Source organism: Lycorma delicatula, chromosome 2 (assembly GCF_047948215.1).
Source record: "Lycorma delicatula isolate Av1 chromosome 2, ASM4794821v1, whole genome shotgun sequence".
NCBI classification, from domain to species: domain Eukaryota; kingdom Metazoa; phylum Arthropoda; class Insecta; order Hemiptera; family Fulgoridae; genus Lycorma; species Lycorma delicatula.
Genome location: NC_134456.1, coordinates 2908780 through 2933679, shown reverse-complemented (window position 1 = coordinate 2933679; position 24900 = coordinate 2908780). Strand labels below are relative to the sequence as shown.

At 31.7% G+C, this 24900-nt stretch overlaps 2 protein-coding genes across 2 annotated transcripts in view; one reads left to right on the top strand and one right to left on the bottom strand.

Moving 5' to 3' along the window:
• Positions 1–24900, bottom strand: part of LOC142320421 (heat shock 70 kDa protein 4-like) — a 175450-nt gene that overhangs the window by 30937 nt on the left and 119613 nt on the right. The gene's annotated exons all lie outside the window — the stretch shown is intronic.
• On the top strand, positions 14871–24239 carry LOC142320423 (mitochondrial pyruvate carrier 2-like; the record flags this gene model as incomplete). Its single annotated transcript, XM_075358166.1, has 3 exons — positions 14871–14900; positions 20464–20660; positions 23896–24239. Coding segments are annotated over 3 exons (270 nt in total), but the record flags the coding sequence as incomplete, so codon positions are not given.

Below are 24900 nucleotides of genomic sequence, written 5' to 3'. Positions count from 1 at the left end.
GAAACACAAGACTACTAGAGTCATTCAGAAACTTCTCGGCCTGACAAAGAGATAGCGCAAGTTTGACCAAATAGTATGTTCCTTAAAAGATGATTATCCTCAAGTGTGATCCTTAAGGTGGCATGTAGCAAAGTTGCAGATGCATGTACATAGTTGCTTGTTTGTGGCGATTGAGTAAAACAAACAAGTTTTGACATTTTCTGAAAAATGGATAAGTTGAAGTTTGAGCTGTTACAAAGTACTTTGTTTTAAAAGGTTTAACCTTGATGTGCACATAAAAAAATAAGATAATTTAATTTTAAAGGATTCTTCCCTTCTGTTTTTGATGGAAAAAAGGGGGCTTCTAAATCTAACCGTGTTTGTATATCTATTCAAGATGATCAATAGTTGGGACATCAAAAAAACAGCTACAACCAATGAAATCATAAAAACCCACAATGCCATATTAAATGATGGCTGACAGAAGTTATGCGGCTTACTGATGTAAACATCTCAATAGTGCACTACATTTTATATGATTTTTTTGGGTACGAAAAAGCTTTCTGCTCAATGGGTGGTGTGTTTGTCGACTGAAAACGAATGAGACTTCTTAATTGTATTTAGATCTATTTAAATGCAATTCTGTTGAATCTCTTTTCAAATTTTATGACCAGTAGATGAAACATGGATTCATCCATATTACATGCCAGAGATCAAACAACAGTTCAAACAGCGGGTGGGAACAGATGGAAAAGCGCCGCTAAAGAAAGCGAAAATTGTTCAATCTGTAGGAAAAGTCACAGCTATGGTTTTTTGAATTCCTTCAGTGTGAAGCTTATCTGGAAAAACACAAGATCATGCCTTGTTGATGAATAGTCTACTAATGGACCAAGTGACGGGTGCTATTCAGGTTAAACGTCCACATCTGGCCAAAAAGAAAGTGTTCTTTCAAGACAATAATGTGTTGTTGCTGCAAAATTCTATTACCTATGCTTTGAAGTGCTTCCACATGCACTGCATTCGACTCATAGTAATCACTTCCTCTTCCTAAATCAGCAGATATGGTTTGTAGATGAAGATTCACTTCAAATGATGAGGTTAAACTGAGACAACTGCTTCTTTTGCAGTTACACAAATCGCATTATACTGAGAGTATTGAAAGTCTTTGAAAAATAAAATAAATTTCTGAAACATATGGTTTCTTTGTCAGGCCAAGAACTCTCTAATCAGCTCTTGTATAATGTTACCCAAATAGAGAGCATTGCTGTTATTCTGGATGGATGAGATAGTTGAAGTTCAAAAACAAGTACACTTGTAACGATGAGAAAATCAGAAAATAAAATTATAGTGTTGATTTTATACTTCCCTTTACATGAACTATTTTGCGCCTCTAGTAGAAAGTGTATAGTCTCCCTGAAGTAATTTAAATAATATTATGTAAGCTATTATGTAATATAAGATCTGTTTATTTTACATGTGGTGTAGACCATTTCTTTTATTTTAGTTTCCTGAACAAAGCTTGAATTAAGTTATGATTCAGTCAATAAAAAAACTCAAGTAATCAACAATTTATATAAATAATGAAATATAAAGTTAAATTAATATAAAATTTATATTAAATGTTACTTCATTAAACAAAATTCAATAATTGAATTTAAAAAGTGACATACATGTAAATGCACACTGAATATAACAGGAGAACAAAATGTTTCACAAAGCAACAGGTACATTTTCCTACTAACACCCCAAAACTCGTTGACCAATGCTTTCTCATATTCTGTCAGTCGCCTTAGTTATGGACTCAAGTATGCCTGCTATTTAAAAGCTAAAAAAGTGAACATCATGAGATTTGTTGTTTAAAAGCTGTTTATGGTTATGAAACTGTTGAATGAAGTATTGTGAGTAGGCGAGTAATACAATTTGTCCATCAGAGGCTGGTAAGGGAATTTTGAGGATAAATCTCACACTGTTCGACCGGTTTCTATGATTAATGAGAAACATTTGATTTGGTGTACTGCACTTTTCACTTCTTTCTGTGCAATGAAAGAGTAATATTAAGGGTATTCATTTCACCAAAGATGATGAACTGAACAATGCAGTGAGGTCGTGGATCAAAAAAAAAAAACTATCAGCATTCTTCACTGATGGAATGACTGAACTGGTTCACGGTCGGGAGAAATTGGCAGCTGTAAATGGTGACTAAAGGGAAAAATAAATATAAATTTTTTTAGCAAATAAAATGTAATTTTATGCCACATTTGTCTCGTTTCACTATCCCTTTTCAGTTGAAAATTATGGGCAACTGCAATACATTTCAGCCAAGACATAACATTATGACATGTAGATAACAGAAAAAAACATTAGCCAAACCAGGCTCATGAAAATAACAGGAAGCATTTATTTATATGTACACAAATACAAGATTCTGACATAAAATTTAACACATTCAGGTCAATACATTGAAAAACTATGAGTATTACACAATTATAAAAAATCAAAATTTATATTACATGGGAAATTTCAAATTATATTTTTCCTATTGTTAAATGTATTTTATCAGCAAACTCTGTCAATCTCATATATTTTTAAATATTTTCAAGCACTAAAAAACTTCATGAGATTAACATAAAGAGAATTTTATTTTAATTCTAATTTTGGTTAGCGTGATTATTACAGTAATGCAATTTTTGGGGGGAAGATTTTTATATTATTTTCTTGATTGTAGATTGTATATTATTAATTGTTAATCGTAACATAAATATATTTATTGGATTATTTTTGAAAATTTTTATTTTTTAAATCGTATTTAAAGAATGTAAGTTTAAAATCTTTTCTTCTCTTATAATTGGAAGAAGACCTAGAGAAAACCAAGAAAGAGATCTTAGATCTTAATTATTTAAGAAAATAACTAAAAAAGAGAACAGAGTTGAAGAAAGTTTTTGAGGAGTAATAGTGGGGAACAAAAACCTAAGTCCATGATCTGCTGCCTGACTCAATAATAATCGGATAAAGGATGACGATTTAAAGATTTAAATTCCCTCTTGAAAAATGACAATATAACACATCATACCGCATAACCTATCAGAGTTGCTTTATACCACCTATCCAATTTTTTATATAGCTGTGACACTGTAATAAATCTTAAGTAAAAGCAGCACCAGTTGAATATTTTTTTCTCTGAGAGAATTACATTCACTACGCTGCTAGTCCGTGCGGTGAACAAATTGAGGGTGCCACTTACAGGACTGAATATCACTTGAATTTCAATAGGCTAACTAGTATATTGGCAAGCAACAGTATATACAGTTCCATGAAAAAGGCACCAGGAAACTTCTTAATCTTCATAATTCCAAGAACTCCATCAGGGATGCTTGTTATTTTTGAAAGTCACTATGGTACATTATGGTCAAAATCTCTTCTACTAATTAAATTAAAAGAGTACTAAGTACAAATTAAATTAAAAAACACACGATCTCATGAGAGTTTTTAAAGATGTACATTCTGAATACATTAAATAAATAAATAACAATCAATACAGTGTAAGTAATAAATACTTTAAATTATATAATTTGAAGCCAGCATGCATTTTTTGGTGGTAAAATATAGATGAAACGAAAGCAGTAATAATGAAGAACAATGATTTTAATGTGAATGGAATATTGTTACAGGAAAGTGTTAAAAACACGATGAATTCATAAAGTTTTAAGAGACCATACTTTAAGATACACTGAAAAAGAGAACTCTGAGGCAGATCGTGTAAAAAAGAATTGGGCTCAACCTGTCATATGTGAAGCGCTCAGATTTTATTAATTTTGATAATTTAATGAGATTTATAAGATGAAAATTAAAGGGAAAGATGGCTTTAAAGTATAAACAGATAAATCATGATTTAAAATAATAGAAATTCTGAGGTTAAACTGTCATCGTGAAAAAAAATTTTTAAAGAAATCACTAACAATAAAAAACTAAAAGTATTATTAACTAATAAAAGAATAAGAAAATTGTTATTATTAAAGAATGAATATCTTCTGCATGTACTACATTTATAGCATCCATAATTTTACAGAATAATACACATGAAACAAAATAATATATTTAAAATAAACAGATAAAAATCAATAAAAAAAAAACATAAGAGTAAACTTTTACAATTCTACAGAAAGAAATGTTCATTACAAATAACCACAACGAATAAAAACAGAATGTCTTAAAAAAAAGCATTTGATAATAAACAACACAATATATCAATAACAAACAAATTCTGTTTGTTAACTTAAAGTAAATAATCATTTTAATAAAGAATAAATGAGAGATACAAACGTATAACAAACAATAACATGCAACACAGCTAAATATAATAAATTGTACAGATAATAACATATTAATTAACATAAAGGAAGAATTAATTAATTTATAACACATAAAAAGTAACATAAGCTGCGCTATTTTTTTTTTTTTTTTATTAATATAAATATGTAGTTTTACTGCATCCTGCTGGCATTAAATAGTGTGTAAAAAAATCCCCAAACGATATGAAAGTGAAAAAGTATTGAAAAGATACTTGCAAATTGATTAAACATTTAACATTTTATATGTAGTATGTTTAACTGAATGTAATAACATCAATGCCGTTGGAGTAACTGTAGAAAAGCAATTTCTAAAGTACGAAAAGTTTTACTGGTAAGTCAAACACAAATAAACTTTTAAAAATCAAAAATCTCTTCTTAGTAGAAATAACTAATTATGCAAAAAGAGAAGATTATCAATTTTTCCAATTTTTTTATGCTATGCAGTAAAGCAGATGACAGATTTTAAGTAAAACCTAAAATATTAATTTTTTTAGAAAAATACTTGAATTTTAGATGCCATAAGAAAAAAGACTGACCCGACACTAGGTACAAGTGACTCTTGAAACCGAGAATGAAGTATTCTGAACTGAACTTCCTAAGGAAAGTAAAAACGATGAAGCAGGTTCCTGTTGCCTTTTCACAAAACTGAACATACAATCTCATACTAGTATGTTAAGGTTATTGAAGTGCAAGATATGTTCAGCTCTACGAGTGACAATTCACTCTGTTCACAATAGGGTCTGGCTGTGAAGCGATGAAAATTACTACTATAATAAAATTCAACTTCGACTAGTGTTGCTTAGGTGGTCTTGATGCGCATAAAGTCATAAGAAAGCCGGGTGCAGGTAGCGACAAATTAATCTAACCCTTTTGTCAAGAAAGGATGCATTACATATATATAAAGAAAAGAAAAATAATAAATATACAGAAATGCAACACAATTATAATATGATTCTAAGTTACACAACAGTAAAACAATATAGTATTCTTTTCTTAAAAAAAATTTAACTAACTGCTAACTAAATTAATAATAATAGTCATAATAGGTGCTATATACAGTACCTGATTGATGAGCTGAACGGGTCTAATACAATACATATACTGTGATCTTTCTCAAAATTTATCTGTATTACAATATTTTGTACAATTACTTATTTTGATTAGAAAAAATTGCTAACAGAAGTCAAATATTAATAATCACCACAGGGTCATCCAGTACTTTCATACTCTACCAAAATGAAACATGTTGCATTATTTCTCTCTACTACAAGAAAGATGTCTGGTACGATTTAGCTGAACATAATGTAATTATATATACTCATAATAAAATATGCCAATTTTGGTAACACATTAAGGTGGTTAGTTATTTCACGTTTAAATAGACAATAGAAGTTCTTGAAATATATACTAATATACTACTCACATCACTTTAAAATAGCTATTATATATATTTTAAATATATAATATGAATACTGTACATGTGTAAGTATATCAACACTTGCATTTCCACACACACGCGCACGCACACAAAAGTGCAAAATAATAATAAACCATTCTGATAAGGGGAAAAAATTAATGGCAGTAAACTTTCAATCATATGAATTTCCTAATTACAATATACGAGGTCTGTTTGGAAGATAATTGAACACGCCAACAGAGATATTTAGTAATGATCAGTTAGCAGCATTGTGTTCTGCATAACCTCCTCTGTAACCACATGTTCTTGGATTGTTGATATTTCGTTTAGTTTTATTGTTATTGTTATTTGAGTGTGACATGTTTTAAAGTGTTAGCAGCGATTTTTGTAATCTGCGATTTTCAAGAGTAACGATACAACATAAAATTTTGTGTGAAACTGGAGAAAACTTTCAAATTTTGAAATAAGCTTATGGAGATTATGCTCTGGATCATATGCAATGTTACGAATGGTTTTCATGATTTAAAAGTGGTTGTCAGTTGACTGAAGATGACCCTCAACCAAGAAGGCCTTTGACTTCAACCGATGACACCTGTATTCAGAAAATTAACAATCTGGTGTGTGCAAATCGTCGACTGACTGTCAGAGAACTTACAGAAGGGGTTAACATTTCAATCGGATCATGCCGTGACATTTTGACTGGAAAATTGAACATGCATCAAGTTGCAGCAAAGTTTGTTCCTCACTTGATGACTGAACAACTGAAGGAATATCAAGTGGACGTTTATTGGCAACTTCTTCAACAAGCTGATGACGATGAAACATTCACGCAAAGGATCATACTGGGAGATGAAGGCCAGGTTTATGGCTACGACATCAAGACAAAAGTTCAATCATCAAAAAATCGCTACTAATACTTAAACACATTGTACTCAAATAACAATAACACAAAAACTAAACAAGATTTCAACAATCTAAGAACATGTGGTTACAGATGAAGTTATGCAGAACAAAATGCTGCCAACAAAATATCAATAAATATCTTCGTTGGCGTAAAATTAAAAATGTTTGGTTATTTTCTGAACAGACTTTATATATTATTTGCTGTAAACATGTAATTTGGTTTGATAATAAATCTTTTTAAGGATAGATGTTTATATTTGCAGTTTTTACCTCCAATAGTAAATCCCATTGATCCCGCAAGCTTCTAATAGTATATCACAACAACTAATTATTTGTTTTTCCATCAGCAGAATATGTTTGAATATCAGCAGAATATGGCCTAGACATACTGGTTTAAAAAATGAAACCTGTCATTTGGTTTCAACTCTTAGCTGGTATTTTTCATTGTCTTTCTATTAACAATGTATTCTCTTTTGGTGAAAACTACATAGTGACAAAGCTATATTTATGTATGATAAATATAATATTAACTAATATTCCACTAGATGTTCCAGTAACATTCAGACTATCATAAAATTACCACTCATGCATTATCATTTACGATGAATGCAATCTTCATAGGACAACATATTTTTAGAAACAGGCTGTTAAATAATAAAAGTGTATAATTAATTGACAAAGAGAAAATTAAAACATGGTAATACCACTGATAAATACATTAACATAAGGTCACATCTGTGACAGTATGAAGAGATTTAGAGAAGCGAGGAGACTGAGCTGCATGAGAATGTGATCAGTTGAATTACAGCACTTGAATTATACAGTGGAAAATAACCTCAGAACATCGTTGCTAGAGATTATTAATAAATTATATGCAGTGACTACGAAAAACATAAATAATTTTGATAATATAAAGAGAAGAATTGACCATAATGTTATATATATATATATATATATATATATATATACATACACACTAGAGCGTAAATTAATGCAACACATAAGTCATTTAATAAAAATTAACTTTATGAGAAAAAAAATCAAAACTACAATTTGTGAAGATCTAGTAATTAATATGTTCTTTATTCTTAATCACTTCACGTACACGATTTGGAATAGATTCAATAAGTGTACTGCACGTTTTTTTAATTTCTTTATCACGACACCATACTGATATTACTGCTTTAATGAGATCAAATTTTGTGGTATAATTCATTTTTGAGAGTCGCTTTTTGACTATTGTCCAAAGATTTTCAACTAGATTTAAGTCTGGGGAGTTGCCTGGCCACAGGAGCACTTAATGTTTCGTTGTTTGAAAAATTTTTTGACATTTTTAGCAGTATGGCATGGCATCAAATCTTGTTTGATTGTTTGAAAACTCCACTGTCTTGTGGGAATTTGTTTTGAAGTTGTGTCACAACCCTTTCCTTCAGAATCTTGATATATCCATCACTTTATAATGTACGATCTACTTTTTTTTTTTTGTTTATTTAACCTCCGGGTCCGCAGTCAAGCAATTCTTTCCACAGAGGATGAGATGAGTGTTTTGTAGCATGTGTGAAAAATTCCATGCCTGACCAGGAGGTCAGGCATGGCAGAACCCAGGACCTCCGGATGAAAGGCCGAGACGCTACCAGTTATGATCTACTGTAAGTAATGAAGAAGGGCCAACAAATGTGAAACCCCAAAACATTTTTTCTTTGGGAATGTTGAACTGATTGTTGGATATGAGTGCAGTGATGTATTCTCATCTGATGCTTTTCTAACGTAAGAAACTGTTTGCCCCTAAACATAAAAATGTGACTCATCAGAAAACAAAATATTTTTCCAATCTGCTTTGGCCCACTATAGCCTTTTTTAATACTACTGGTGTTAAATACTGCTTGTTAGTGAACCAACAAGTTTTCTGTCCTGTTGCAAGAATCTCATGACTAACAATTGTCATGCGTAATCTGTAACACTGGTTGTTAATTCTCGATTTAAGTCCACAGTAGATAATTTTGGGCCAAGTTTACTTTTTCTTACTAATAATGGATCCTGTGGTAGTTTTTCTTTTACGGCCACATTTGCCTTTCCTTTGAGGTGAAACAAAACTAGTTCCTTTATACTGTTTTAAAATCATTCACTGCCCCTAGTCCTACACCACACTCAGAAGCTATTTTTTTATTGTGTCAGACTGGTATGCTCAGAAACAAAAACAATTTTCGAATGCTTTCTTGGAGTTACGTCCATTATTATATATTCAAGACGCAGAAAGAAAAAACAAAAATACAAAAAATAAATAGAAAGCACCTATATGATGTACGCTAAAAACAGATAAAACCACATTAATAATCTAAATGAAAACAATAAAATTACCATCTACTATGACCAAATGGTGTAAATAGCTGAAATATACATTAGTAAAAAAATATATATTTGAATATAAACAGACAGCCCTACGAAATCGTAAAACATTTGATAACATTGTCTCATTGTTTCCTAACATATTTTGGAAGTAAGCCCCTGGTTTAAAATTTCGACACAATGACATATAACAGACAGTCCACAATGATGTGGTGTGTTAGTTGGTAGTCGCAGCAAATACAAATGGGTGCATCAGTCTGAGTCATGAGATATGCATGAGTTAGCCTAGCGTGCCCTATATGCAAACAGCAAATAATAACATACTCTTTACAGTTATTCCTGAATGAGGAGCTCAACAGTGATACAGTATTCTTAACAGGATGAAGTTTATTGTTGAAGGTAGTACTCTATTCAGTTTGTCACTCATCACGGATCACCCTCTTCGGAAAACAGACAAGATTATCGGAAACAACATAATTAGTGAAAGGAGGATGGAAACAAGCCTCTTTTGCCGCACTATCAGTGTGCTCATTGCCTGAAATTCCAATATGGCTGGGGATCCAGGAGAAGCTCACAGTTGTTTAACCCAGAGTCATTTCAGAGATAACAGACTGTATGTCAAAAAAAATTCCATGTCGATGTCCATGTACTCCTCGTCTGAAGTACACATCTCCAATTGCCTGTACAGCACTCATGGAATCTGAACAGACAAGTTGTGTCAGAATTTTGGACTAATTATCTCATAATATAACCAGATTTGTGTTCTTACGATACAGATAAAAGACTAAAGTAGTAATTAACAAGAGAAGGCTCTAACGGGGGTAATAACATGGAACAACAGACTGAGGTAATTGTATACTTAGTGGTACGAAAAGGTGCTGAGCTGAGGTGCCTAACAAAGCAGTAGTCTCAGCTGTTTCTGGTAGCAATACAGGTTAGAGAACACCGCATCAAAGGTTGGATGATTTCATTGCACTTTAATATGAGATACGTAAGAGCAAATCAATCGGTTTCATCTATTCCAAAGGGATGGCTCACCACTTTCCACCGGTAGACTTAACACAGGGCTTGAATTAAATGCTCCTATAGCATGATGGATTGCATCAAGTATTCTGAGAGCGGTGGATCGAGCACACAAATAAGCCATGCAGCTAGTCTAAGTGCGAACGGAGCAGAGCTTGGTAGAAGCACAACATGTATATTTTATCAGCTCCCCGATGATTGTTACATAAAGCTTTCAGCATGTTTAGCATTTTTTGACATTTTACCTTCAGCTTTTTTACATGTGCTGAAAAAATATTTCAATCTGGTGCGTAGCCAATTTTATACTGCTTCTATGAGCTCTTCCTCAGAACAGAAATTATTCTGTCGTACATCTTCTTTTAGTGGATCAAAAAAAATCAAAATTGCTTGAAGCCAGGTGAGATTTAACGGTAGGTGGTCTAACAACGTAAAGCAGAGAATATGAAGATAAAGGATTGTTTTGTGATCAAGCACTATACTGAAGCCAAATTGCACCTTTTGGACTTCAAATTTTATCTTCAATGATCACAGTATCTTATAGTAGCTTTCACTATTCACAGTTTCACCTTTAGCTGTGAGCGAATAAAAACTGGATCTTCTATAAATCAGAATATTATCATAATCAACCTACCCGCAGACATGTGAATTTTGAATTTTTGCTGTAGGAGATGAAGGGTGTTCAGAAACTAAACTTTGTTGCTTACTTTCAGGTCCGAGCTTTAAGCCCATATCTTACCAAAGGTTAATTCACATCAGTCTAACCATCTTCATAATATTTCAAAAGCTTCTGGGAAATTTTCAGATAATTGTTTTTGTAGAAGTCCTGTTAATTGACGTGGAAACCAAAGAAGGCAAACTTCTCAAAAGTTTAAAGAACAATGGATTAAAAATGCCAGGCCACAGCCTAACATTTAACTAGCTTACAACTTATCAACTTTACTCATTGTTAATTGTGAATCACTTGGATAATTGCATTGATATAGACACTATTCTTTGACCGCAAGCATAAATTTCTGTTGTTCATCGCAGAGAGAAATCCTACCTTCTTTAAAGTGATCTATCCTTATGTAGATTTTTATTCCACTCAAACTCTATAAATTGCTGTATAAATTCCACTCTATAAATTGCTGTAGCATTCTATAAATAACCTCAGCTAGTTTCACTTCCATATTGAGATAATATATCACTGTCAGTATTTTTTCCTTAGTGATATTGGACAAGGGGAGCATTCATTTTAAATTGAAATTTATCACAACCACAAACACCTCTATGAGGTAATGATTTACAATAGAAGTTGGTGTTGCAAGATAAGAGATTGGATTAGAAATATAAATCTCTTTACTTCTGACTTTCCCTTATGTTATACTGCTTAACATTACTATACAGTAATAAAACTGGATAATCGGTAAGAATATACCAATAAAGCAATGTAGCAAAAGAGATGAGATGACTAAAGATTCCAATTGTATGGGCAAAAGAGCTAGATCCAGAAATTAATGAATTAGATGCAGCAGGAAGATAAACATAATGAAAGAAATAGAAGAAAAATAACTCAAAATGATTTGTTTATGTACTAAAAAGAGAAAGAAAAAGAAAGAGAAAACCAAAAATATGACAGAAAAATGACATTTCAGGTAGATTAAGAAAAGAACAGTGACCATGATGAAAATAAAGAAGTTACTCCAGAATGGAAAGAAAGTGAAGCCTTTGATACACCAATGCTGAACTGCGATGATATAATGATAAAAACAGACAGTAAAAAGTAAAAGATATCATAAAATAAAATAACCTATAAATACAAACAATAGCGATGTTTATTACAATGATAGTACTTCTTCAAAAAAAGAAATTCACTATACCTTCACTTAAATAAAAAAAATTTACATTACACTGAAAATTAAAATAAAATTAATCAAAATGAACAAACGATTATAAAGAGATAAACTGGAAGTTAGTTCAAACATAATGTATTTTAAACCAGGATAAAACCAAATATATAAAGTTTTCTACAAATGCTGCTGGCCAGTATGAATATTAGATAACAGTTAGATCAGAATTTACACATCTTGTGAGGTGGTTCATGATACTATAAGTAATTGCAGTTCTGAATTAATAATAAAAGCTACAACAGTAAAATATCTGGATGCCATGTCTGAAATAGCAAACTCGTGTCAAATTTTTAAGTAACAAAAAAGACACTTATTTTATCAGTTTTGAACAATAAAATCAGATCTTTTTGTATCATTAAATCAATGTACTACGTATAAATGGGGTAAAACACAGAAGCCCCTTTGTGAGTGTGGTGAAAATCAAACTGTCAGACACATCACAGAAGTTTGCCTTAGGACAGCGTATAAAGGGAATCCTGAAGATTTCCTGATGGCGACTCCAGAATCAGTAGCATATATTAGTTTGTTAAATCTTTGTTTGTAATTTTGACTGTAATTAGTGTTATGTTTTAGTGCCATATGCTAAATAAATAAATGTACTATGCATATGCTCATTCTTTGCTAAAAGAAAGGGTTTACATGATTACATGTAGGAGACCAGTTTCATTGTGCATGTCACAAACTAGTACACCGGATACAAATTGAATTTACATTTTTGAGGTTAAGTAACTTTAAACTTAGGAAAATAACTGAATAGATATTGGATAAAATTTATTTCAAAATAAATTTTGTAAATTTGTCTTGATAGCGCTGCAGTTATTCAATCTATATCTATTTTGAACTCATGATTTTATTGTTGTGTGAAAATTTTTATGTTGTCTAAATTTACAATCAATATTATGTTTAATTTACAATTGTTTTACTGTTAGTGGTAACTATAAAATGATTGTAATTATATTCACTCAATAGCACCATCACTAGCATTCAAGTTCTCTTCTGCTAGTGATCCCTAATTGAAATTATTATACTTGCATAATTCAGTTTGTAAAGCGATTGATATGTATACTTTAAATATATTTATGTACTACCACTGTAAATATATTATTTTGAGGGAGTAAATATTGACTGATCGATTCATTCATTGAAATAAAAAGAATACTGCAAAAGGATTTAAATACAAAGTGTAGCCTGCGCTATACTTGGACTTCGCTAATTTTTCTTAGTATTGCAAATTGTTAAGATAAAATAAATGGATATTTACAACCTGTAAAATAGTTAATATGTTCAGAGGAAAACTTAAAATGATACTTAAAAATGATTTTTCAGTAAATAAATGACTGAAAATAAATAAATAAAAAAAAAATATTAAAAAAGCTAACCGTATACAAACCATTTTTAGCTGATCTTGATTGAGCATCATCAGTTATTCCAAGTTTCTTCATATTCTGTTCAACTTCTAATAAATCTTGTTTACTTGCCGTAAAAGTATCAGAAATAAATTCATGTAAAGGGCTATCAGGCAGTTTACCATCACTAATATTAGTTACACTGCTATTAACGATATCATTACTGATAATATTAGATGTTTTACTGATAATCATCATATGTTTTACTGATAATCATTTACTGATAATATTAGATGTTTTATTAGAGGTCGATTCAGAATGACTAGTGCCAGTCGCTTCTGTACTTGATCTGGAAGCAGCCGCATTCAAATTTTCCTTATTCTGTACTGATGCTTGGGTCACTACATAACACATACACAAGATGTACATACATGAAAAATCAGTACCGAGCAAGCAGTGCATAAAATAAAAACACTAAAGAAAAAGTAATAAATAAAAATATGAACCGATGAGAATAAGTGATAAAATCTAATAAACAAATATAACCTAAAAAATGTACCAGGTCATGCAAAATTACAATACAAAATATATTACATTTTCTAAATCTGATTACATACTATATGATGAAAGACTATAAGTGTGGTATCTAAAATTTATAATGCATTAACAAAATTAGAGATAAGAACTAACATTTTGCTCCACCCATAAAACAACAGTTATGCTGAGTATTATGACACAATAATAAGGAAGTTTTTTTGATGCTGCTTTTTATCTGAAGGTAATATTTCACTGAAAATGCCCACTTAAAATGTGGAATGTGTAACAAAAACGTGTATCTGGCTATTCATTTTTTTGCCTCTACATTTCAAAATGAACAAAAAAGTTCTATAAAAAATGGTAATTTCCCCTTCGTTTTTCTTCTGCCATCCATTTTGTGTTTGCTAAAAAAAAATTTTATCTAAAGATTGGATTGAGGAATCATTTTAATATTTATCTAATTTTCAATCTTTATTTTCATCATGGTCACTATGCTCTTTTCTGACTCTACCTTGAAATGTCTCTTTTCCATTCTGACCTTGGTTTATTCTTTCTCTTTCTGTCTCTTTTTAGTCATAACCAAACCATTTGTATTATTTTTCTTCTATTTCTTTCATAATGGTCATCTTTCTGCTGTATCTAATTCATTAATTTCTGGATCTACCACTTTTTGTCCATCCCATCTCTTCTTTGGACAAAAATATGTAAACATTTGTACAGGGTAGATATGTTTAAGCAACTTTCTCTAATTAATAAATAAAAAATTATCACCTATTTTGTAATCATATTTACTAATTCTAAAATGGTGGTGATGTCAATTTTTTAATCTTCAATATCTTGATAATCATAGCTTTATAAAAGTATGTTTTATTAGCAAACATGATAAGCCTTTCATTGTATTGAGAATAAAATCTGATCTTGATATAAGTATTTCTGTAGAAAAACACAAAATAGGGGACAGAAGGAAAACAAAAGGGAAATTGTAATTTTCGTTTTATTTGAACATGTAGTCAAAAATGAATATTTTTTGTTTAGATACATACAAACTCTGTACATAGCTGGGTATATTGCATAACTGCAATATCTTATCTCAACTCTCAGGCTGGCAAAGGTACAAGAAGTAGGATGATACTTGTATTACTGTTTTCAGTTTGTTCAGAAATTATTTTTTGTTAAAAAAAAAACAACACTAGTTATACAAAAATTAAAAATCAATCTAAGATCAGTAATTATCATGAACTACATGATGAGATGTTTGTATCAAATATTATGAAACATACTTCTTCAATCTTTAAAAATAGCTTACATAAATTAAGTTGAAGTTAGATTTGAGAAAACTTATTTGAATTCAACCATCATATGGTGCTAGTCCTACAGAAGGAGAAATGAAATGGCAATCAGAACCTGTGGCACGTTTATGTACCCCAGCCAAGTACATGGTGTGTTGGATGTGTAGAAGAGTCTCCAAGGTCTCAAAATGAGACCATGCTATAGAGGAGTAAACCCCCTGATAGAAAATCCCCCAAAAGACATCGGGGAAACCAGTGGAGTATTGTCAACAGTCAACATGGCATGAGTTATTGTAAAATCATCAGCTGGAAGTAAAACAGCCCCCAATCGGATTTCCAGATGGGGCTGCACCGACTCCTTGACAAATGAAAGCTGCAGTTACAATAGGAACGTAAAATTAGCCACATGGAACATTCACAGTCTGTTCCAAGCTGGTAAACTGCATAACACTGATGTAGAGAGGAAGCAATTATATAACAGACATTCTTGGACTTAGTGAGGGCATTGGCTGCGGAAGTGTGAAGCTGGACAAAGCAGTGCTTTTCTATTCCGGTTTGAATGATCCTAGTCACAGAGTGGGTGCTCCTGTTTTGATGGTTGAACACATTGGCAATGGGGTTTTGGATTACGTTCTGTTTTTGGAAAGAATCAAGTTAACTAATTTGTCTTCTGAATATTATTAAAGTTTATGCACTTACTGCAGACAAGGATGGCAAGGAAATCGAGTGGTTCTATGAACAGATTGCAACATTATTAAAACTCACTAAGAGGTGAAATCACCATAGTCTTGGGTGGGCGATTGGAATGCAAAATTCAGTAGAGGTCAGCATGAAGAAATATGTTAAATGTGAGCAGACATATCCTAGCGCTGATGTGAATTCTGATTACAACCTAGTTGTTATTATGTTAAAATCACATTTTCCACAGATGGGCAAATCACCGTCACCACAACTGATCAATGATCGCAAGCTGCTAGAATCAGATATTCATATGCATGCTACGAAAGAAATGAAAGATTTAATGGTGGAATTGCAGTCTGTAGCAGACCTAAATGTCATCTGGGAAAAGTAGAAGTTAGGGCAGTCTAGAATTCAGAATGAGGCACCTTGCCTTGCAGTGTAGTAGAAGGAATGCATAGATGACCACTGAAATATTAGAATTTACGAGTGATAAAGAATGACGAAAGGTAATGGAAATGAGTGCATGAGACTGGGCAGAATTATTTGCAGAAAGATCCATAAGATGAATAGCTGAAGATGAAGTGTCAAAAAATCAAAGAGGTGTAGACTAAACACGATTTTTTCAATGTCCATAAGAAAATGAAAGTATTCACTGGTTTGTACTGTAAAGTGGTACTAAATAACTTGAAAGACAAAAATGATAATATGATACTAGAGGAGAATGACAAAAATGCTAAATGGAAAAAAATACATCAAAGAATTATTTGGTGATGCAAGGCCTGCACAGCGTATGCTGGATAATGTCAATTCTGGTCAAGAAGAAAGTCTAGATGAAGATGAAATGAAAGAAGACATGATATAAGCAATTAAAAATATGAAAAATAGTAAAGCTGTCGGACCTGAAAAAATGCACGGCACACTATTAAAACTACTGAAGGACGATCAATTGTCTATTGTGTTTTGGCCAGTTTTTCAACTCATATTATGCTCAGGGGAAATTCCAACACATTGGCTGAAATCAATGCTTATTGCATTGCCAAAAAAGAATAATGCTGTGGAGTGTGGTGACTATAGAACCATTCATCACACCTTTTTATGAAAAAAAAGTGAACCATTATCTATAAGATGCAGAATACAAAAGACAACTTTTCACACAAAATTAATAGGGTTTGTATTTACCGTCAATCTTTATGTATTCAAAAAGTAACCTCCACTAAAATGCAAATATGTTCTATCCGTATAAGTATGTTAGTTGAGATTGAAAATAAAAACGAATGTGAAAAGTCATCTTCTATTGGTGTTTTAGAATTTCTAAAAATAATGGTGTGTTAAAATCAGGACTTCATAGTGGTCATGATAATGGAGCTGGTGACACTGGAATACCGCAGCCAATCCAACATCCTGGAACACACGTGGACTGATTTAGCAACATGTGCAGGTATTACATTCTGCTGCAACTGTACTTGTTCCATGAGATCCTTCTCTTGAAGTTGTGGTATTAATCGTGCATTCAACATCTTAAGTTTGTGCATTCATTGGCCCATCAAAAAAATATGAACCAAGCAAATGACGAGTTGTCATTCCAGCTCATATTATGACATGCGGTATTTCTTTCCATCTATGTTGCATAATAGGATTTTCTTTCGCCCAAAATAACAAATTTCTGGCATATGAACTGCAATAAATTGCAAATTTGTCTGTAAAAAGCACCTTTACACGGTGCACTGCAGCAGGGAATTTTTCTAATAAAGCTCAACAGGATGCAGCACGACGTTCCATGTTTGCAGTCTGACAGTCCAGTGATGAACATTGGACGAAACGGCCTAACTTTCAAGTCCTTTTTCATATGATCTTGCGTTGTTGTCTGTGGTATATGAAGTTTAGCTGACCATTTACAAGTTGATTTCATTAGGAATTGTTCAATGGAAAATGCAACAGCAATGCGTGTTTCCAACTGCATTAACTTTTATCCACTCTGTGGTCTATCTTTAACACTGCCTATTTCAAATGCACATTTACCCAAGCCAACATTGTTGTTTTGTGATGGCGGCTTATTACCGAAACATATTGCTAATTAGCTTCATTGTTTGATTCATATGTTGTTCATGAACCTCTTACACTTATCATTAACTACTCCTCGATGCTGTAACTACTCATGTCAACCATTTTTGCACAACTGTCTTTTGCTCAGAGTGTGTGACGTAAAAAACTGTTGCCAACTGATCCCAATGAAAATACCATATGTTCTAAACAAATCTCCTAACTCATACTTTTCATTAACTTTAAGGGTACGGTGACTTCCTGACCACCTGTACATAGTTATAAATAAAGTTTTTTTTTAAATACCTCATAACATGAAAACTCCTATGTTACCATGGGATATAGGAAATTTTTACTAATGATTCTAAAATTTTAACTATTTTTTTTTTTAAATAACTATATTTTATTTATAATTGTGAATTTTACAAAAAAATTGGTCTGCTGATGATTGAGTTAAAGCTCTGAAATCACTATATATAGATGAGTGTTCGTACCTTTTATTCAGTGACGGCTTGCATATAGGCACTTAGGAACTGCAGCACTCCTATTTCCACTAGATATTAATTCCTTTTTTCTTTAATTCTTTTTATGCACTTGTACAATATATAATCCCTGAGCTTAATGTTAGTAGCCATTTCACAACTTATGAAAAAGATACAAAAATCTTTGTATGAAACTGTGCTTTTCACAGTTCCAGCAGTGTGGTGTTTGGTTGTTCTGCATGTGCACACATAGGAAGTTGCACACAAGGCTATAAGGGAGAGAGAGCACTGTCGCTCCCGCAGTGCTGACCCTTGCATGCTGGTGGAAGGTATTTTTTTTTCTGCATCTGTTGTGCTTAAAACCATGTACCTTATTCTTGAATGTGATATAGTGTAGAATTAAATTATTATCCTGCTTCTAGTTACTCTGATCGATTCTTTTTTTTATAGAAAACTTTAACATTTTATAGATGTTTGTTTCCTCTTAGAAAATTATGAAACAAAAGCTAAAAATTTTCTGGAGCAACATCGCCACTAATTTTAGCTATGAGCTGCTACTGCTTTTATTGTACCTAGTGGATTTAAGTATTTATTTTTTAATAATTATTTGATAAGAGGTATGTAATGTTTGAAAAAGTAAAAATATAATACAATATTATTTTTATAGCCTCCGCAAAGTACAGAATTAGAGAACACTCCTACCTTTACTTTTTTATGTTCATCAAAACGTTTTCAAGCCAAAGCCCATCTTCGATGATATTTCTTATTTTAATAAATTCTTCTTTGTTTACATTTACGCATTAATTTTAGCTTTTTACATTTTATTTTGTAAAAATTGCTTGTTAATAAAATTTAAAACATTTTAAAAATTTCAAAACAATTGTTCTGAAATTTTTAAAATGTAAAAAGCTAAAATTAATGTCTAAATGAAAACAAAGAAGAATTTATTAAAATAAAAAATATCATCGAAGAAGGGCTTGGGCCTGAAAACGTTTTGATGAATTTAAAAAAGTAGTTCTGTAATTCTGTACTTTGTGGAGGTTGAAAAAATATTATATTATATATAGTTATGTACAGAGAAAAAGAAATGGACTATAAAATATTTAATGTAAATAAATTAATGTATATAAAAACATATTTGTCTATGTATATATATATATATATATAGACAAATATGTTTAAGACAAGAATGTTTTAAATTATGTACCAACAGAGGTATTTAGTGACGTGTGGCTGGCAGCATTGTGTTCCGCATGACCTCCCCTGTAACTACATGTTCTTGGATTGTTGATATCGCATTTAGTTTTCATGTTATTGTTATTATTATTAGAGTGCAACATGTTTAAATGTTAGTAGTGATTTTTGTAATGTGCGTTTTTCAGGAAGAACTATACAACGTAAAATTTTGCGTGAAACTGGACAAAACTCACAGAAACCCTTTAAGTTTTGAAAGAAGCTTACAGAGATGATGCTCTGGGTCATATGCAATGCTACGAATGATTTTCGTAATTTAAAACTGGTTGTCAGTCAATTGAAGATAACCCTCGACCAAGAAGATCTTCAACTGATGACACGTTCAAGAAATTATGGTCTCTTGTGTACAAATTGCCGATTGACTGTCAGAGAACTTCAGAAACGGTTAGCATCTCAATTGGATCATGCCATGACATTTTGACTGAAAAATTGAACATGCATAGAGTTACAAAAGTTTGTTCCTTGTTTGATGACCTAACAGCAGAAAGAACATTGAGTGAACAAATGCTGGCGACTCCTTGAACAAGCCGATGATGAAACATTCATGCAAAGGATCGTAATGGGAGACGAAAGCTGGGGTTACGGCTATGACATTGAGACAAAAGTTCAATCATCAATAAATTGCACGTTAGAAAAATCACTATTAACACTTAAACATATTGCACCCAAATAACAATAACATGAACACTAAACGAGATATCAACAATCCAAAAACAGGTGGTTACAGAGGAGATTATGTAGAAGACATTGCTGTCAACTAAATGTTACTAAATTAAATATCTTTGTTGCTGCGTAAATAATAAAGATTGGTCTATTTTTAAACAAACCTCGTGTTTATATATATATATCTATATACACACACACACACACACATACAAACACGCACAAAACTGTAAATTTTTATAAAAGATTTTATTTTATTTGTCAGGGCCTTGTAATAGCTGGTCTTGGTGACATTCAACGTCCAGCTGAAAAATTGAGTGTTTCACAGTCATCTGCATTAGCTGCAACTGGTATTGTATGGTCAAGATACTCTCTTGTCATTATACCAAAGAACTGGAGTTTGTTCAGTGTGAATGTTTTTGTTGCTATTACTAATTTTTATCAACTTACAAGAGCCGTAAGGTAATAATTACTAATTAAGACAAATTTTATGAAAAATTAATTTTAGATTTTAGTCCATATATTTTTGGAAAACAATTGTGGATGTTTTTTAGGTATGCAAGTATGAATCTTCTTTTATTGCTTTTAGTAGATATAAGTTGCAGTCGATTCCACCTTTTAATACATTTTCTCAAAACGTGCGACTATTAGGCTGTTCTTTTGAACAGAGTGAAGCAAATGGAACTATTTTAAGTGCTACTGTTTTCTCCTGTTCATTATTTTGCTACATCTGTATAAACGTTCTTAAAAAAAATTCATAAAATAAAAATGTAGTTCTAAATTATTTTGGGAAAAATATTATCATCATGGTTTGTACAGTGTCAGTAAAATAATGGTGAAGTTGCAGCCAGTTACAGTTTTGGAACAAGCATGACTTGAATTGTATACCAAAGTAAAGAGAAATGGCAAAGTTTTCGATTCGTAAACAAGTTCTATACCAGCACATATGTGCTTTGTTACAAGCTCAGTAGCTGTATGCAGCTTGTTAGTCACCATGATTACGATTCAGAATATTTGGTGTGTTTTGTGATTTGTTAAGTTTAAGTTAGCTACACTTAGATATAAACAATATTTGCATAGTCTGAAAAAAATCAGCGCATAAGTGTTCTGTAGAGTTGAGTGTTCCAAAAACAACTATTCACTTACATTTAAAAAACAACTATGTTTAATTGATTATAAAATTCAGATGTTATGAAAGGTTATCCAAAGGACAAAAATTTAAACGATTTGAATTTTCTACTGACAGGATAGGTTTTATCATGATAGGGAATTTTTAAACGAGTTTTTATTTTCAGAAATTAAGCTACATTTCATGATGAGTACATCAACAAAACTTTATTTTGTTCTACATTATAAAACCCCCTCTCTGATCTCTGAATGTCTTTAGGTATAACTCTTAAACCTTCCCTTTTAGTCTAAGGTAGGCGTCTCCAAACTACAGCCTGTGAGCACCACCAATCCAGCCCATCGACATGCCCAATAACCGGCTACAGTTTATTTTGATTACATTGTAAAATTATTTAAAAAGTATGTAAATCATACAAAATAATCAGATGTTTTTATTTAACGACCGATTAAGAAATACAATAACTAACATACATAATGAAATTGAATATTTTAAGTAATTAATGATATGAAATTTATCTCCAAAACAACAGTAAGTGACGTACATAGGTAATTCCCATAATGAAATTAAACATTACAATTATGATTATTGAGATTTAAGTAGCTGTAACTTTTCACTGACAATTGTTTGCAGTTGTGGAGTTTATTCATGGAAATTGTCAACGATGACTTCAAATGATAATCGGTTAATTTGGGTCTATAAATATTTTTTATATATTTCATTTTGGAGAATATTTTTTCACGTATATGAGTAGTGCCGAAAGCAGAAAAAAAGACACGAGCAAATTTATGCACCTGATCAAACTGTGTGAGTGGAAGACGCTTATAAAATTCCAGCAATGATGATTTAAATATTTTTCTTTAAAAATATCGCTGCACTGCAAATCAGTCATTTCCAATTGAAGTTCTGAAAAATCTTAGTACTGTTTAAATTAAGTTTTAATTTGTTTTTGACTCTTGGGTCACTTCAAATGGATTGACCAAGTTGCTGCTTTTGGTTCAGCATTTACTTTCTTAAACAACAATTACTGAGATTTCAACTTGCATTTCAAAGATTCATATTTTTCTAACCGTAGGCTTCCTGTAAATCTGGAGTAATTCTGAGAATGTTTAGTCTCATAATGACAATTTTATATTGTATTCTTTGAGAATTGATATTATTTTTTTGCAAATTATACACATTGCCTTATTACTTGACTCGATCACAAATATTGATATCCCCATTGCTCTTTAAATGTTCTGCACTCACTCTCTATCTTTCGTTTCTTTTCCATATTTATGCAAATCCACACAAAAGAGATGTAACTTCAAATCAAAATAATGCCAATTAATACTATTAAATTACACTTTTAATTAATTAATTAAATTAAACTCCCACAATTAAACACACTGTATTTTAACTGAAAAACCATAGTCACAAAACACACTAATCGCACTACGTATAACTTTTCAGATCGCTGCACTACTGTAGTTTTTCGACATCCTGCACTTATTTCTCTACTCCACAAAATTTCACTACTATACATTTAGCATGGTCGTAAGTAGTCATAACAATACGTAATGCACAGCACACTCATCGGCTACCTCTGCCGCAATGAAATGTCCTTGCTCATAAGTACCAATTGAAATTATGAATGGAGTGGAGTCCACCCTCGGTCCCTGTGCCATCTCACTCGCCAGCTAGTCCTGAAATGAAAATTTTCACGTATTTCTAAACTACAGTAGGATGGTATCATGAGCTAGTTAGCTCTAGGCTCTCAAGGTTCCAAGGTTGTGGACGAGTCAGTATGGCCCTTAGGCTAGAATATTTTGACCCCTGGTCTAAGGACTAGAATGACCACCTCTCTTGTACCTCTATACTGTTCCTGAGATTGAACTGGCCTCAACTAATACACCTTCACATGATTTATAAGCACATTAAAGTGATTGTGTGATAGTTCTCACCTGTATTTGCTCCTGTTTTTTATTTTGCTATTGCATTCTTATTAAAATCTATAAATTCCAGTTTTACTTCTTCATATACCAACAGGTAATTCAGATGTATTTCATCAATTCCTATGATATAATTCTTGCTTAATTCTTTAAAACTATTTTCATACTGTATATCATGATAGTATTTTTAAACGTATCCTGCAACAAAAATAATTACTTTAATGAGAGCTGAAATAGCATTAAGCAGATAGTTCTCATGTTGAAATTGATCATAGATTGTTTTATTATAATAATTTTTGTTTTTATTATAATAATTTTAATTCTGAAGTGTTACTTCTTGTATTAAAACCTCTAAAGAAAGTTATAGAACATTTCAATTATAATAATGAAGAAAAGCAAGGTACCCTTTTGTATAATTTCTGCATTTTGTGGAGATTTTCTTCAGTAAATTTTAATACTTAATAACAATAACAGTAGGAACAACTTTCATTTCGGTATGAAATATATAGAATTCATAATGTTTTACAGATGTAACCTTCAGAGAAAAACATTTGCTTAGTGATTAGTATTGTGTTGAAAAATACTTAGATAAAACTATTTATTTATTTTTTTATAAAATTAATATAATTTTTTATTACAGATATCAGAGGTCATTAAAAATTAAAGAAGAAAACAAATTATGAAATGTAATACTTATTAGTTATTAATAAATACAAAAAAATAAATAAAATTTGTGATGCAAAAAGTTTAAAAAAATAGTGATTTAAAAAAATTTTGTGGGCAGAAGTTATTTTGTTGAAAGGTGTAGTGCAGTAGTGTAATTAAAATAATTTAAGTCAACCACAGAATGCCATATAACTTATTTATTTTATTACTATTTGTTTTATATTTTATGGTTAATGCATTATGTTATGGATGGATAGATACATTTTATCTAAAATATTGTAATATTAAATAAATATTTTTATCTATATAATTGTTTTTTTTCAATTCCATTTTATTAATTTGATTTAAATTTTGTCTAATGCTTAATAAAATAGTTTTTCCTCTCGCTCTCTGTCTGTCTGTCTGTCTGTCCCTCTCTCACTCTCTCTCTCTGTGTGTGTGTGTGTGTGTGTGTGCACTCACACACACACACACACACACACACACACACACACACACATACACACATACACACATACACACATACACACACACACACATACACACACACACACATACACACACACACACACACACACACACACACACACACACACACACACACACACACACACACACACACACACACACACACACACACACACACACACACACACACACACACACACACACACACACACACACACACACACACACACACACACACACACACACACACACACACACACACACACACACACACACACACACACACACACACACACACACACACACACACACACACACACACACACACACACACACACACACACACACACACACACACACACACACACACACACACACACACACACACACACACACACACACACACACACACACACACACACACACACACACACACACACACACAGATATATATATATAATTTTTATAAAGTCAATACTTACAAGACCCATATTCCTCTGTACCAATATAT